The 16,002-nt window shown below is 40.4% G+C and overlaps 1 protein-coding gene across 1 annotated transcript in view; it reads left to right on the forward strand.

Annotated features, from left to right (window-relative positions):
* Positions 1-16,002, forward strand: part of cdh13 (cadherin 13, H-cadherin (heart)) — a 320,149-nt gene that overhangs the window by 194,817 nt on the left and 109,330 nt on the right. The window contains exon 8 of the mRNA XM_029434516.1: positions 4,703-4,881. Within this exon, the coding sequence (XP_029290376.1) occupies positions 4,703-4,881 (179 nt within the window). The remainder of the gene's footprint in view (positions 1-4,702; positions 4,882-16,002) is intronic.

The following is a 16,002-nucleotide window of genomic DNA, read 5'->3' on the forward strand; positions in this document are numbered from 1 at the left end:
AGGGGAGAAGTAAAGTTGAATCGTGTGGAAACTGAAGTTTTTACAAAGCTGGTCTGAGCGTCCTGTCCAACTGAGAGCTACAGCAAAATGACTCAAATACATATTTTAAAGCCACTGGAAACTTGGTTTTAAATTAAAAAGTGTTCCTCTATAACATTAATTATTCATTACTAAATAAGCAACAATCAAAGTTTAAGTACAGTAAAAAAAAGCACTTACTTATATTAATGCGTTAATAATGCAGCTAATCAGTTTCAACAGGAGTGTGGTTTGAGCTGAGGTTTATTGACAGTGCTGGAACACAAGCAGACGCCCGCTCAACTCAACAGATTGAGCTAAACTCTGATTGGTGCACGGAAAATATTTTCTGACTAATCCCTGCCCATTTTAAATCAGTGAGAACGGCAAGGACAAAAACACACAAACAGTACAGACATCAGTGTTAGACACCTAACCCTAACCCATGTAGGAACCCATCACTTGTAACAAGAAGCTAATTGAGAAAATAGTTTATTAATGGACTGATATGTTCCTTACTGCTGTTACTGAACAATTCCACAATTACAATGTAACTGTTAAGGTCCCAAAAAAGTGCTGGAAATTAAATGTTGTTTGATGTTTTCCTTCTACTTTTCTTTAGTTTTTCTGTTTCTCTCGCCATTCTCTACCACTGCTTTCTTCTTCTTCTTATGTGCTTGTAATCTAACCTCATGTACGATCTCCACACTATTGGTATTGGATTAGATGATTCATTTTTTAACTCTCTTTGATCTCATTCACATCTGAGAATTGAAGGGGTCACTTCTTACTCTTTCTCAGTCACTTGAGTCTGATTAATATAAATCCCATTTCAGGTTTTGGAATATCCATCGTACATGTTGAATAATTTAAAATGAAATTTCAATCACTCACACCCATGCAGATACACCGTGACACAAAGACAGTGTGTGCACACACGCCACACATAGAAGTGCTCAAACACATACAAGCATCGCATTTACCCTGTAAAAGAAATCTATGTTCTCCTGCCTCATCTTGGCTTTTCACACTGTGTCAGTTCCCTGGTGGCACCCACAGATTTGCCAACCCCACTGATTTCCCTTGGTGTCCGAGAATGATATAGGAGTTAGCTGTTGGCAAAAGCACCGCGTCCCACCAGCCCGTGTGACGAAATCAATCCACAACATGTGTACCTGTGTGTGCTATCTTATTCTGTCAGTCATTGTGTCTTTTCTTGTGTGAGTCATTGATGTCTCACCTCAAAGCCCGGCTCTTTTTTTCACTGAGCACCACATATTCAACTCATTATACAATAACTTGATAGACAGTGTGCTTGGAGACTCTCACTGCCGTCTGCATCTTTATTGTATCACTTTTCACCGAGTCTGAGCTGGTGTCATCCAGGAGCATGGCAGATGGGTCCAAGTGATATCGAGGTTATGGCAGTCCTGCGCATTCACATCCGTCCCAAAATATAACCATCCAATGCAGTTAGGATTGATTGAGCCTTGCCTCCTGCCAGAGGATGAAGCTGAGAGGACAGGGCAATGAGTCCTCGCCGAGGCCACCCGCATGATGTCATGTTATGATTAAACACAACAGACATCATTGTTGGAGTTAACCCTGCCCCATTGTCCCATTACAGAATGCTGGATGTTTATCATGTAAGCTGATTAATGCTGATCCGGTGTTGTATTCCGGGCTGACCAAATGCTTATTGGTTTCATGATACTCATTTGTAAGCGGAATTATGGTATCTGATGAAGACAGTGAGGACTGACACGGCCAGTTTGACTCTGATATCCCATAAAACATGTAATATGATTGCGTTGCGTTCAAGAGACCTCGGTTAGCCTGCGCAATGAGAACATAATTCACTGAGATCTGTTTAAGATAACCAATTTAGCCATTGTTTTTAACACTAATTGGCTGCTGGTTGGTGTGTCCGTGTGCTAAACTGTGTGTGCGACCATGTATGTTTGTGCGCGCCCTCACTGAGTCATCTCTAACTGTGTGGCTTCCAAGGTGTGAAGTGGAACAGAGTATAGGTAATGAAGGAGATGGGACTTTGTAATTATTCTGCAGAGGAAGGATTACTGGTTTACTTAACCATTAATGGTTCACCTTGAAGTGCAAATGCCAAGGGGATAAAACCCACACCTCTCTGCCCCTCATTACCTCCAACTGGACTAAAGATGTTTGGTACTAAGCCACCGTTATAATGTAGACTTTGCATATTTTCCAGTAGCCCTTCTGTGTCTTATTTGAATAGTTTGGCTAATGCTCTGTGGCAAAGTACTGTCGGGTATTAAGGGGAAGCATGAAAAGAGATCGACGTTTATGAGCCGTGCCACGCAGTGCTGCTTTTTGGTGCTTAGGAGAATGTTTTGTTAAGTATGTGGGTCAAGAAAGAAATCACAAGGGGTTTCTTGCCAGAAAACACATACTTCAGTGGGCTTAATCATATCATATCATAAAAATAATCAGCTTTATATAAGGTAACACAGGCAGGACTTCCCAGCTCCCAAATTGATGCAGAAGTAGAATCATCCACATTGATTTGTTGAGTAATTAGGAATTACAGTGCATTATGGCGACCAAATCTGCATGATTATAGTTCTTCACTGTTTATAGTAAAAAATGACACCCCACCATTTGAATAAGTCACTTCATATTTATGTCGCACACGTCAGTCCTACGTTTTACAGTGTGCCAGATTGCCTACCAGAAGTATCCATTTGTGTCACAAACGCATCGTCTCATCTGAATGCAGTCAAGTATCTCTCTGAGATCGAGTCAAACTTGGAGCTTTAACAAATTGAAGAGGTATTCAGCTGGTGATATTTTAACCAGAGGTGTCAGACTGCAAGCTGATGACAGCGAGAACATAAAGCACTGGATGGAGATTCAGTTTATAGACACTTTTGCCGGTGATGGAGAAATGAAAAACACTACTCAGAAGTGACATGACTTAACATGGTCTACAGTGTGTGTGTGCGTCCGTGCCTGTGTACATTCCTGTATGTGCAAATTGAGTGTGTCCTGCTGAATCTGTGCAAGTGTATCTCATCACTGACAGGAGACAGAGATTGAGGGTTTTGGGTGTGTCAAGGGTTGCCTCCTATTTCAGCTCAGCTGCAGCAGGCAGCATTTTCATTTTTGTTCCCATTACCAAATAAAATACACCATGCTGTTAGAGCTGACATGAGGGAGAATGCACATAATTGGGAAAGGCTCACTCTTTTAAGCGGCTATCAGTAGTTTGAAATTGCGCTTTTCGTACATCTGCTGCCATGATTGCTCTCATTTTACATCGCCAAACACAATTTGATTTCTTTTTTTTTGACGTATCGAAAAACCATATATAACAAATCCTACACTGTGACAAATATTTATTAATTGAAAAAGTTGAGGATAACACAATAAAGATAACTTGTGATCCTCGAAGAAGAAGAAGAAGAAGAAGAAGAAGAAGAAGAAGAAGAAGAAGAAGATAGCAATACAGATCACAGATGCATATAGTACCCTGAACCATCCCATAGGCTACATTAAAAACAATACATCCTTCCATATACAATTACAGATCAAGTAAGGTCAATGAAAAAGAAAAAGAAAATATATACTGTATATATATTTTCTTTTTCTTTTCGGTTACTTATCTACATACTTATAGTCCCCCCTATTACACCCTTAAATAGAATGGCACTCAGAGAGCACCTCCACCAAGGCCAATGGAGCTTTTCACATGCTCCCGAGATGATCCCATTTAGAAAGTCGTTCAGCGACTTCGGTGTGCTCGTGAGCTTTTAGTCGTCTTATTGGATGCTAAGAGCGTTTAAACAATCTGTGGATATATGTTTCCGAGTTGTTGTTTCGACTTGAGGGGAAGTTCACGTGAATTTTCCCAGAAATCATTTTTACGATTATTCCGACAACACATAAATGTAATGTTAGCAGAAGTTTTTTCCATAATCCTGCTGACAGACAGACAAACCGAGCTGAGAAACGTGACCTCTTTAACAGAGGTAAATACACACATACACACTTCCTTAGGTGCACCCAACAAACTGTCCTCCAAGCGCACATACCTACATACCGAGCATACACACATACTAACTCACATACCTACATAGGTACACCCACATAACGGCTTTGAGGTCTCGAAAAGCGCTATATAAATTACATTTATCATTATTATTATTATTATAACCATTTGCCAGAACATGTTTTAAATCTACAAGGTACCCTGCATCTAGTTAATTACCCATATATATATATATCATATTACTTAAGAAATATCATGTAGACAACAAACTCGTCTCACTTTAATTGACTAAACTGTGTTAGCATGAACACATGTTTCATTAATTGTTTGAACTTTGCTACTTTAAAATATGCATCTTTAACCTTTGGGATGTAAAGCTTTCAAAATAGAAAATGTCAAAATTTGCATACTTTTTACAGGACTCTGATATTGTAACCTGTTGGTTACCCATTAGTTCTATTTCTGAGATTTATATCAGGAGTTTTTTTTCCTTCATGTCTTGGTTGCACAGTAAACAAATATCCACTCCTGCTGTATCTTCAAAAATTGTGTTTCATTCCTGTAAATGATATACCAGCATTTTAGCTTCCTAGCTCACATATCCTACAAGACGAGTAGCTTTGAGTTAATGAGCTAAACCCTGCCTTTTACCTTCAGGTACCACGGTGATGACAATGACGGCGTTCGATGCAGACGACCCCGGCACAGATAACGCGGCGCTGCGCTACAACATCGTCAGGCAGTCGCCGGACAAGCCCTCACCGAACATGTTCTACATCGATGCAGAAAGAGGCGACATTGTCACGGTCATCTCCCACAAGTTACTTGACAGAGAGGTGGGTTGACTTAGCAAACGTGTGTATATATATGTGTGTGTGTGTGTGTGTGTGTGTGTGTGTGTGTGTGTGTGTGTGTGTGTGTGTGTGTGTGTGTGTGTGTGTGTGTGGTGTATCCTTTTCCAAGTGGAAAGTTATTTGCTGCTCTGGTTCTTGACACAAGCTTTATTTGAGCTGCATCTTGTGGTACATCTACTCTTTCTCAACTTGTCACTAATGCTGTTAGAGTAAAGTAAGTGTGCAGTGTGTGTGTGGGTTGTATGCCTCCTATATGTATGTGTCTTTGAGAGAATAAGCGCTGGTGCATTCCGATGAGCAGGCGCAGAAGCCAGATGAGTGTATCTCCATTCCTCCGTCTAACGGGAGCGAGACAACGAGATGATTGCTTTTTCAGCAGTGTGACGAATGCCAGAACATCGATTGGGTTCGCTGGTGGAAGAGGAATATTAGCTGTTGTCAGACACTTAGTGCATAGTTTAATTGAGGTGATACACACTCATCCGCCGGCTCTGGTGGTGTCCAACAAGCCTGGCTGAAAACCTTCCATCCGGAACTGCTGAAACCATAGCGGCTAACCGCCCTAACGAGCCGCTCCCCCTGCTACAGTAAACTGTTTAATAGAGGCGTAATTGATTAAAAGTACGGTGAAATGAGATGTAATCAATGCAGTGAACACTGTTGATGCTGGTTTTGTGTGGTGATTGAGAGATTTAATAAGTCTTAGTGAGACTTTGAAGCATAATTTCCAGGATTTTCCAAAAGATACATAGAGAGAAAACAATTAAAAAACAATAGCAGTACTCCTCCACCCATCTGCAGCCAAGATTTATTACAACCACAAACAGTCAATTGAACGCCTTTGAAGTACGCACAGAGCCAAATTGTCAACCTGTTTGTGGCCTTAATAAATCGCTGAAGAAAGCAGATTGTTCCTATCACTTTATTCTCCATAGACAATAAACTCTTGAAGTCTTTCAAAGTCAGCACGACCTGGGACACAAGTTAGTTGTCTCTATATGTGGGCATAATCTCTTTGGAGTCAAGTTTGATTATTTCACTTACACAGTTGATTTAATGAACACCTTAGGTGGCGGCAGCACTGGGTTTGTCCAGACATATAATATTTTGTTGATTTTCATTGGGAGCTGTCTGGACATTGCACACCTGTTCCTGTCAGAGTTCCTTCTGTTTTGATGCACAGCGATGGAAAGGTTTAGCTGTTTAAACTGTTGGAGACGTTTCTTTCAGTTTGTTTGTACCAGCATGTCAGCAGGTTGTACTGTACATGTTAAGAGATTTTCCACCGATTTTCCACATTTGTTTACAGCTATTCAGGAGTACCACAAGTTGTATGAAGACTTTCGTGGCTCCATAGGGAGCTGCGTGAAGTCTGCTAACTTGTCTAAAGTGATGTCACTTAGCGTTGGTGAGGGCTGAAGACTTCATGTCTGAAAATGAAAGAAATATATATCAGCAGCAACTCACACACATCTTTCTGTCAAAATATCCATTTGAAGGATCAATATGAGTGTTGCCATAGTCTATGAAATATATATATTTTTTCAAAGCCAAAGAAGTAAAATCCAATATGAAGATTTCTCCACTATACAGCCAAACAGATATGACTAATCCTTGTATGTGATACGAGCCCTCTGTGGTATTAATATGATTGCAGATGTGGCCATCTAAAAGTATATATCCCCCTCATCCCCAACACTGCCATCATTTATTAGTGTGGTGGATTTTTCCAAAACGTCCTCAGGGATTTAAGCAACAGTCCAGCCGCAGTGCAGCATCTCTTTAAAAAAAAAAAAAACAGGAAAAAAGTAAGAGAGCCAGATGGAAGTGCAGAAGGCATACGTTTTAAACTGTCCTCCTCTAGGTCTGGAGAGATTTAAACCAAGCCACTTCAGCACATTCTCATAAATATGGCTCCGGCATGACACCCATCGATTCCATCTGCCATGCAGAGTATAGTTTTTGAAAACAGCATATCCAGCATATGTGTACAGTGTGACAGAGAGAGTATACACACCAAAACAAAAAGGTAAGAGATGTCCAAACTTCGCACTGCTGTTGTCCGAATTCCATAGACATAATTTAGGTGGCGCTCTAAGTGTATTTGGCACCTCACCTAACTTGGAGAAGCAGAAAGCAATCCGGAGAAGATTTAAAAATCCATTCTGTCAAATTGAAATCAGTTAGATTTTCCCTCTAGTGCCTTCTGTTTGGCGTAAGATCCTGTCTTGATATGTACATTTATTCCATTGCTCTTTTTTTCTCCTCATTTCATTTTAGAATGTTAGACACATCTCCCCTCACTTCCTATATTATTCTGACACTTGATGCTGTTGGATCAATAGCGTGCTATAATTTTTGACAGCCAATATTGCTGGGGGGACTAGGCCATTTTCATAAGTATGAAAAGACTTTCACTGGATACACATCTCAATCTCTATTAATCATCCAAAGAAATCAATCTGCAGCACAAAGATGTCCATCTTTACCTTTTTTTCTGAGTACATCTGAACATCTCTACTTATGAGCTGAGGCTGTGCAGTGTAGCTACCACATGGAAACACTTGATCATACTGCACGCACTGGAATTTAAATTATTCAACTATATGTATAAAAATGTTTAATCAGATCAGAGAAGATAATATACAGTAAGAAGCAGATGGTTTCTAGTATTCAATTTACTAACATGTTTCTGCTTAGGTCTAAAAGGAAATACATTTGACTAGTACTGAGAATGAAAAGGGTTGAACTCTCTGGTAACACTTCATTTGAAGGGGTGTGCACAAGACTGACACCTGTCATGAATATGAATCAATCTTTATTAATTGACTGTTGTCATTAGGTGTCATCCAGCAAATGATTCCATGTTTAATGCAAAGTTGACATTGAATGAAATGTCTTTGTCAAAACAACATAACGCATAAACATGTCATAGCAGGCCTAATGATCAAACTTAATGAAACCATTTAGCTGTAAGTGTTAATTTATTAAAGTATAAAGATATCATAACGTTTTATTACACTGTCAAATGTTTTTCTAACCGTGTAATGCATAATTCTCTTTACCTCAAGTAAAGTTGTAGAATTTGGACATGTCATTAAGATGTCATCAAATGTTATGAGGCCAGTTTGACAGCGTAAAAAGTAACCGCCAGTCTGTTGCTAAAAATAACTGCTGCTAACTTTAGCTGGCTGCCGTTAACTAGTTAGCTTGGTTAGCTAGCTAGTGGTTTTATTAGCTGACTCATCCCCGGAGTGCCAGGAGCCAAACCCAGCAAGAAAACCACCTCAGTACCGTATTCCCTTTTGTCACACACAGAACACAGAACTCACAAAACCCACAGAAAACATAATCTCTAATATCTCAGCTGGCTGATATATTATTCAAACCCTAGTTTCGTCAATCAACTATGGCTTCATGCACCACCTCGCAGAGGCTTGTGAAATGGAGGAGTGGATATGTGAATCCGAAAAGGAGTGAGGAGAGCAGGGACGATGGAGGCTGGCAGGCAGAGAGCATGGTACATTTCCCTCTAGTCTACAAAATAATAAGGTTACTCTGAATGCGTTCAGGCCTACTCACGCGATTCATTCATTATGAGCTGTAGGCCTATAGTAACTTCTAACCTGCAGGAATCTTCACACGAACACATTTACAAAACATATTCTGTGGTCTTTACATTCATATATTGTGATTTATACTGTCCTGACGACATGATGAATGCAAATATACCAGCACACACACGCACACACACAAAGATGTGGAATTACTATTGTAATGTAGAGCCAAGGATGGGGTGTACTGGGAGGTAATAACACACACTAAATAAGAAAAATGAAAGGGGAGAGCTAAGGTTATTGGTCTGAACTTCATGCAGAATATATTTAAAGCTACTGTGATAGAGTGATCACATTTCCTAGACATGCACACAGACACAGACATCTGTCGGTGCACACACATGCACGCGCGCACACACACACACACACACACACACACACACACACACACACACACATCTATTTCAGTGTATGGAGTGTCCGTGTGCAGGCAGGCTGTAACCAGAGAGGACAGACTGCTAATGGCAGTGTGACTTTCTGACTCTCTAATGCTCTCTGGCCAATCTGGGAGCTGTCACTGCTAAGGATAGCCAATCGATGGAGTCGTCCGACCCCTCCATCCCCTTTCCTGTTCGACAAAGGTGAATTACATGGAGATAAAATGGAGTGCGTGTGTGTGTGTGTGTGTGTGTGTGTGTGTGTGTGTGTGTGTGTGTGTGTGTGTGTGTGTGTGTGTGTGTGTGTGTGTGTGTGTGTGCATGGAGGAATCGTGATGTTTATATTCAAGTAGGTAAAATCGCAACTTTCCATTTAATTTTTAGATGTTTTAACCCCGCCTCCATCTAAAGATATGTGGAGTGAGTGCTTGTTAAATCTTTCTTTATTTTTTTCTTAAGAACCTCATTTTAACAACCAATTTGGTACAGCAACATGTTTTGTTTTTTTCCTGAAAGTAATTTCAAACAGAATATTAGTTCTTAATCATTATTGGGAAAAGATTTTCACCTGCGCTATTCTTCAGTCTGCGTCCGTTGCATATGCAGCCTGTTTAACTGTATACGTTAAAAATAATCTCTGTTGACAGGGTTGGTTGTATCCTTTGCTGAGGCACGTGCATTATCTGTCAGCAAATCTTTGTGTTGTGTATATCATGGATTGACTTTCCTATCGCATGCACTGTAAATGCATTTACTTAAATTCTTAACTAGTACAAATCTAGAGTGATGAGTAGATGGATGAATGTACGCAATTATCTCTGATCAGCAGTATCGTATGTAATGGTGGCTGTAAGTAAAGTGACCCGGAGTATGTTTGTTGCAACCTTGGCAGTGTGCTTCCTGACAGTGTTTGCCTGATAAGAAAGCTTTCTGTCTAATGGCTTATTTGGCTCGGTGGCCAGAGTGGCTACAAGCCTGTGCGCTGTGGTGAATGACAGCTCTGGCAGGTTCCAAGCGGAATTTATCTTTCTCCATTTTCATTGTTGTGATCCCCCCCCTTTATTGCTCCCCTCATCGTGCCTGTTCATTGCATTGTTTTCTCACTTATTTTCATTTTGTGTTATTTTCCCTTTGTCTCCCTCCCTCACTGTCTATCGCGCTTTTTTGTTTCTGTCAGCTTCGCCTCCGCTCCTCTGTCAACACTTCACTCTGGACATCCAATTACTTGCAGGTCATAGCATAGTGATTCCATTCAGAGCAGCGCCATTCAGCGCGGGCCTCAAACAGCCATTCAAATTACATCCTCGGCTGACTTCAGAGTTGCCGCTCTGCAAAATGTTGTTTTCAAACATTTCTGGGGGCACCACCTAATCTGATCCCCCCAAACATAATTGAATGTCAGTCGTCACATAAAGATGCTTTCCTCTCTTCAATTAGCGTCTCGTTTCCTCGTGTCACAGCAACGAGACAAAGCAGACAGAAAGATATTTACTACTCCCAGGTAGAGGCCGGAGAGAGTTATTATATTATGCCATTTATATGCAAATAATACAGCACAGGGAACACATTGATAAGATTGCATTACAGCGGATCTGATGTGCACCTCAATTTATAAACTCCCTTTCATTCCCCTATTATGATCTGGAGATTGGAAAGGTGCGAGTAGATGAGCGGGGCAGAGAGAGATGCAGGCGAGTATGAACAGAGGTAGAAGGCCCAGAAGGTTCGGAGTGGATAAGGAGAAAAGGCATGGAAAGCCAGTGTGAAGAGGTACAGCAGAGCCTGTGAGGCAAGAATGACCAACAATCAGAGAGGGAGTGAAGTGCCGCTGGAATATCTGCTAAGAGATGCTGGCTCTAGTCGGCGGCTTAATTGAGAAGTGAGACTGGGGAAGGTTCATGGGACAGAGAAAGTGGCAGGATGGAGAACAATTTTTAGCAAACAGCAAAGTGATTTTATTCATAGCATCAACAAAGAAGCCAAAGCACTTTGTATTCACCGCCCAGCGAAATGTTTTTTCAACCATATCTGTAGCCACAAGCTTCAGCGTTGTGTGATAGTAATTTAAGTGTATATCTGCAAGAACTGAGAGCATCAAGACCGACAGTACACACATGAACTACTACCAGTGTGGACTACAAGTAGTGTGAAAGGTATTCATAGGTCTATTTACCCTTGGAAAAAGGAGATATAGAATATTTTTCTATACCCTGTTGCATCCTGTATGGAGTGGCTGATGTTGTGAAGGGAGGGCGGCAGCTCGTTTTCACTCCCTAAATTGATAGTTTTGCTGATGATTAACATAATGATCTTTTGAGATTCATAGTTGTTTCTGCTTTAATTTAGCTAATGCATAAAGTGTGTGCTTGTTTGCCTGTGTGTGTTTACCTGTTTGTGTGTGTTGTTGGTCTCCAGTGCCCTCAATATCTGAAATATTTCTTACCGGCTGCTGAAATTATGGGGAATATATTAACAATGGAGATCATCTGGAAGAGTTCAGTATGATAAATTACACAAAGAAACATTTATTTGTGAGGACTTTTATTGTGAAACCACATTACTTCGATGGTGAATACAGGATTTTAATATGGATTGACGGATGAATGTAGATTATATTGTATGTTCACATACAAGGTGATTCACTTTATGTTGAAGACTTTTCATTAAAGAGCCTACCTAAATGATATTTCGTCAGTGTTATTGGGCTTGATATATGATAGAAGTTGCATATCTATTGCGAAATGTGCCATATATATATTTTTAATATTGATGTATTTGTAATAAATCACTGATCATAACAGCATAAAAATGACTTCCGCTAACAACAATCGATCACTGCGCCGGAGAGCATCCACATCGGCAATGTTCGGGCGATGACGTCACAAGTAGAATACAGCCGCCAGTGTTTGTCTGCGTTGAAGCGTCCAGCAAAGACTGATGTCAATTATTACGAGAAAGAACGGACAACAATCGATCGTCAAGGATAATTGTGAAGCGATGTGTTGTATGGGGATGTGGAGCCGTCTCCAAATCTAGCTTTCTGTGGCCAAAAGATGATAAAATGTCGCGTTTAAGGACAAGACAAGTGCGTCGATGAAACCGACAAAACTGAGGATACCTGTATGATCAGCGACCATCTATTGGACAACCACACTGGGGAGGAAGCTGTGTGTACACCAGTAAGTATACAGACTATACGTCATCTGTACATTACAGTTGTAGTACCAGTAGACCTGCTCACGTGTTAAAAATACAATCACCACATGCATGTACATAATTCATATATTAGTTTAATTTGATATCATTGCTCTCTCAATCAATTCAACCACATCTTTTATTATGAATGTTATTAGATATTTTCTTTAAGCAGACATGTATAAACATGCAATACAATTTCAAGCTGGTTTGAAAGATTTATTAGTAAAGTTGTGTTTTGTACATTTCAGACATGTCAGAAAGAAATTGCTGTGCAGACGGATCCCCCTCCACTGTAAGGTTAGCTGGAACCGACAGAACTGAACCCAAAAGCACGACACAGAGACAGGCAGAATACAATATAGTTAATTTAACTCAGTAATCCAGGCAGGATCAAAACCAGTAAATCAGTCCAAAAGGCAAACAAATCCAGTAAGGAGCAGGCAGAAGAATCGGAGTCCAGAAACAGGCAGGCAGGGTCAAAACAGGCAGGTCAGGAAAACTAAACAGGTAAACTAGACGATCGCTGGAGCGCTTGGCAGGAAAACACAAGACAATCTGGCAGGGAACAAGTGGGAGAGAACTGGTATATATCCTCTGAGAGAACTAATGAGGCAATGAGAAGCAGGTGAGGAGATGGGCTGTGGAAACCAGGTGAGGAGAATACGTTGAACGACGTGTAGTTGTCAGATGGAAACGTAGCACAGATCTTTTGAATGGCACATGATGGCATTCTGTGGTTCTTACCAAGTATTCCCCAGCAGAATCTCACCGGCGGTATGCCACATAGTGATACATTCTGTAACTTACAAGATAATACATGTCAATGGTAATCACTTCAACCTTATTGCTTATTTATCTATTCTGTAACTTTGCCAGAGTGACCATTCGACTTCCCAAAAATACATCAACGTTTCTGAGCTCTACACATTACACAAGTAACTTCTTCATTACGTGGCTGATCACCTGCTTGTTGTCTGTCCCTCTTCGAATACCTTTGGTAGGCTGTCTGCAACACCCAAACATCCATACACTTTGATTTGAATCCTGGGTGATCGGTTATGCAGGTTATGTTTGCACCATGTCCCTCATATTCATTGAATTCCTCCATGACATCCTTTTCTTGGCAGCAGCTCTTCAATTGCTTCCATAATTGTACAGTTTTCACATGTACACCTAAATGTACAAAAGAAGAGTGGTAAGGACATGTACACAATATGCAATATCCAGAAAAAAGGCCAATATTAACGACATCGTAACTTCCATGAACATCTGGTAAGTGTTCCGGCTACTATAGGCAGCCGTGAGACAGTCAGTAGGCAGACTATACTTTATCAAACAGCGCTGTCCTCCGGTCTGTTTGTTAGCTAATAGCTAATGCTTTATATACAGCCTCGTAATATATGACGTTTGACATCAGACATAACGATGGAACCTCAACCGCAGAAACTTCGAGAAAGAATCAAGTTATCAAGCTTTACAGATGTCGATGTGTCCAAGTAAAGAAATAATTGAATATTTAGCGATCGAGCAATTTGCTAGTCGGGTTCATAACAATTCAAGGAAACCAAGCTATCGACTCGATATAGGATAGCTATCGATCTATTTACGATCGAGGATAATGTTACGTTTTATTATGATGTATTTACTATTTATTGAGAAGTTCTATGAACTATAGTCAAATGTATATACCTGTCCTGTGTCCTGTTGTCCTCACAGGATCTCCGCCAAATCCAGAATCACCGTCACCATCATCCGCATGTTCGCTCCCGTCTGTGTCTCCATCTTGAATACTGTGTCTCGCGCTGCTCTGTTTCCACCACGTTAAACTCGCCCGCATGGTCTAAATCCACGATACCGGCATCCTCTTCAACAAACTCCTCTTCTTGAAGGTGCAACGAGTCTATTGACGACTCACTGTCACTCGATTCTGTCGAAATATCCGAGTCCGACATCGCCACGTCTGCCGCTCCTGCCGTGCTGTATGTGTATTCTACTTGTGACATCAGAACAGTCGGGTGTTTCCGGTAGCAGCAATGTAAACATCGGTGGTCGACATACTAAATCATGATTTATTAAATACTGCGATCATTGTGTCATAAATAAATAGCATTTACTATCATCAGTAGAAATTCATGTTTATCATTTCGTAGGTCCTTTAACATATAATGTATTGCATGTTTAATTAATCCCCCTCCTGACATTTAAGCCTACTCTGCTTTTAATAATAGTTTGTCTGATAATGTTTTATGCACAAAAAATTAAATTTATTAAAATGACATCTCCTACTTCTTTCTCATAGAAAAATATATCATCAGTTTATGCACCACCCAGATTTGTTGAATACTTAAGCTGCTTAAAAGTGAATGCTACTCAAGAACAGCTCTTTCACAAACACTATCTGTTCAGACAGTGAATGTGCTACAGTAAAACAAGTCTTACACAAGTTTAATCATGGTTAAGGTACATGCATACACTGCCTTGCCTTTCAATTTATGTGTCTGTTTAAGTCACTCGAGATTACCGTGAATAACTTGTAAAGTAGTTAAATTTATACACTTTGTAGTGCAGCAAGATGACAAAACCAATAACACTATCACACGCATACTGTCGATGATTACGCAGAAAAGAAGTTCAGAAAAGAAAGTGAAACACTTCAGTACATTACCAAGAGATCCCATTATAAAGAGTGTTACTGCAGCGTCTCCTTATGTGATGGCCAGTAGCCAGAGTTCTGGCAGCGGTAATCAATACAGTGTAGTTGGTGTGAACCCTACCCACCTCACGCTCTCTTGTTCTTCCCTGAAATGAACAAGGTGGACACCGTTCAGAGGCATTGATGAAATACGGTTCCTCTCCTTTCCCCCCTCCATTTCGATCCTTCCTCTCCTCCTCCTCCTCCTCCTCCTCCTCCTCCTCCTCCTCCTCCTCCTCCTCCCTCTTCTATCATGCCTCTGTCCAGTTGCATTAGTGAGGAAATGAGATTCCCCCTAATTAATTAGATCTCTGAGTGCTAAAGATGAAGATTACATCGCAATGAAGGTTAGAAGTGTCAATCACAGTTTTTTTTTTTAAAGATGCACATTCTCAAGATAAATTGAGCCCTCTGGGCTTTGTGGGTAAAAGTGTGTGTGTTGTTAATCTTATTCCCCCTCCCCTTTGCTTTAATTGAGTCTCACCAACAGTAGTCAATGAACGCCTGGAACCTGAGAGAACAACAAGGTAGAGAATTATATTTACCAGAAGAGCAGACTAGATGCTGGGAAATATATGGAAATAAAGAAAATGGAAATAAGGGATAAAGGTGAAAAATGTGATCATTAAGACACTAAGAGGATGGTACAATGGAGAGGAATGAGGAACATTTAATAATAGAGGTAGATAGAAATAAATGGTTTGAGTCATCAGAAACAAATTATTCCAAATTAAAACTCGAGACCATCTTGTGATTGGATCGTTCCAGCCACAACACCAAATGGGGTCAGGGGCCTAAAGTGGCCCCACTTCCAACCCCCCTACATCCAGCGCCCTTGCTCAGACCACATCATCTTCAAACTCAGCCTTCATTTTGATCACAACTACACATCTGTATTGTTATGTGATGCCAAATCAGGACATTGGGCATAAAGTAGGGGCATAAATCTATTAGACGGACTGAAAAATAAGCACCTGGAAAATGACTCAAAACTATTTCTGCGGTAGTTCCCGCTACAGTAAGAGTCTCCACGATCACATTTTTCCATGATGACACACACACACTGACTTACAAGCTGAAAATGTAGTGACGATGTACTAGTACATAGTCATGATTATGAGTTTATATATTGTAATATATATTAAAGTCTCGATGCACAATAACATTTTTGGTTTTGGATGATCCTGTAAGATAGTGATTAACAGAAAAACATAATGCT

This window comes from Cottoperca gobio, chromosome 6, assembly GCF_900634415.1.
Source record: "Cottoperca gobio chromosome 6, fCotGob3.1, whole genome shotgun sequence".
Classification (NCBI taxonomy): domain Eukaryota; kingdom Metazoa; phylum Chordata; class Actinopteri; order Perciformes; family Bovichtidae; genus Cottoperca; species Cottoperca gobio.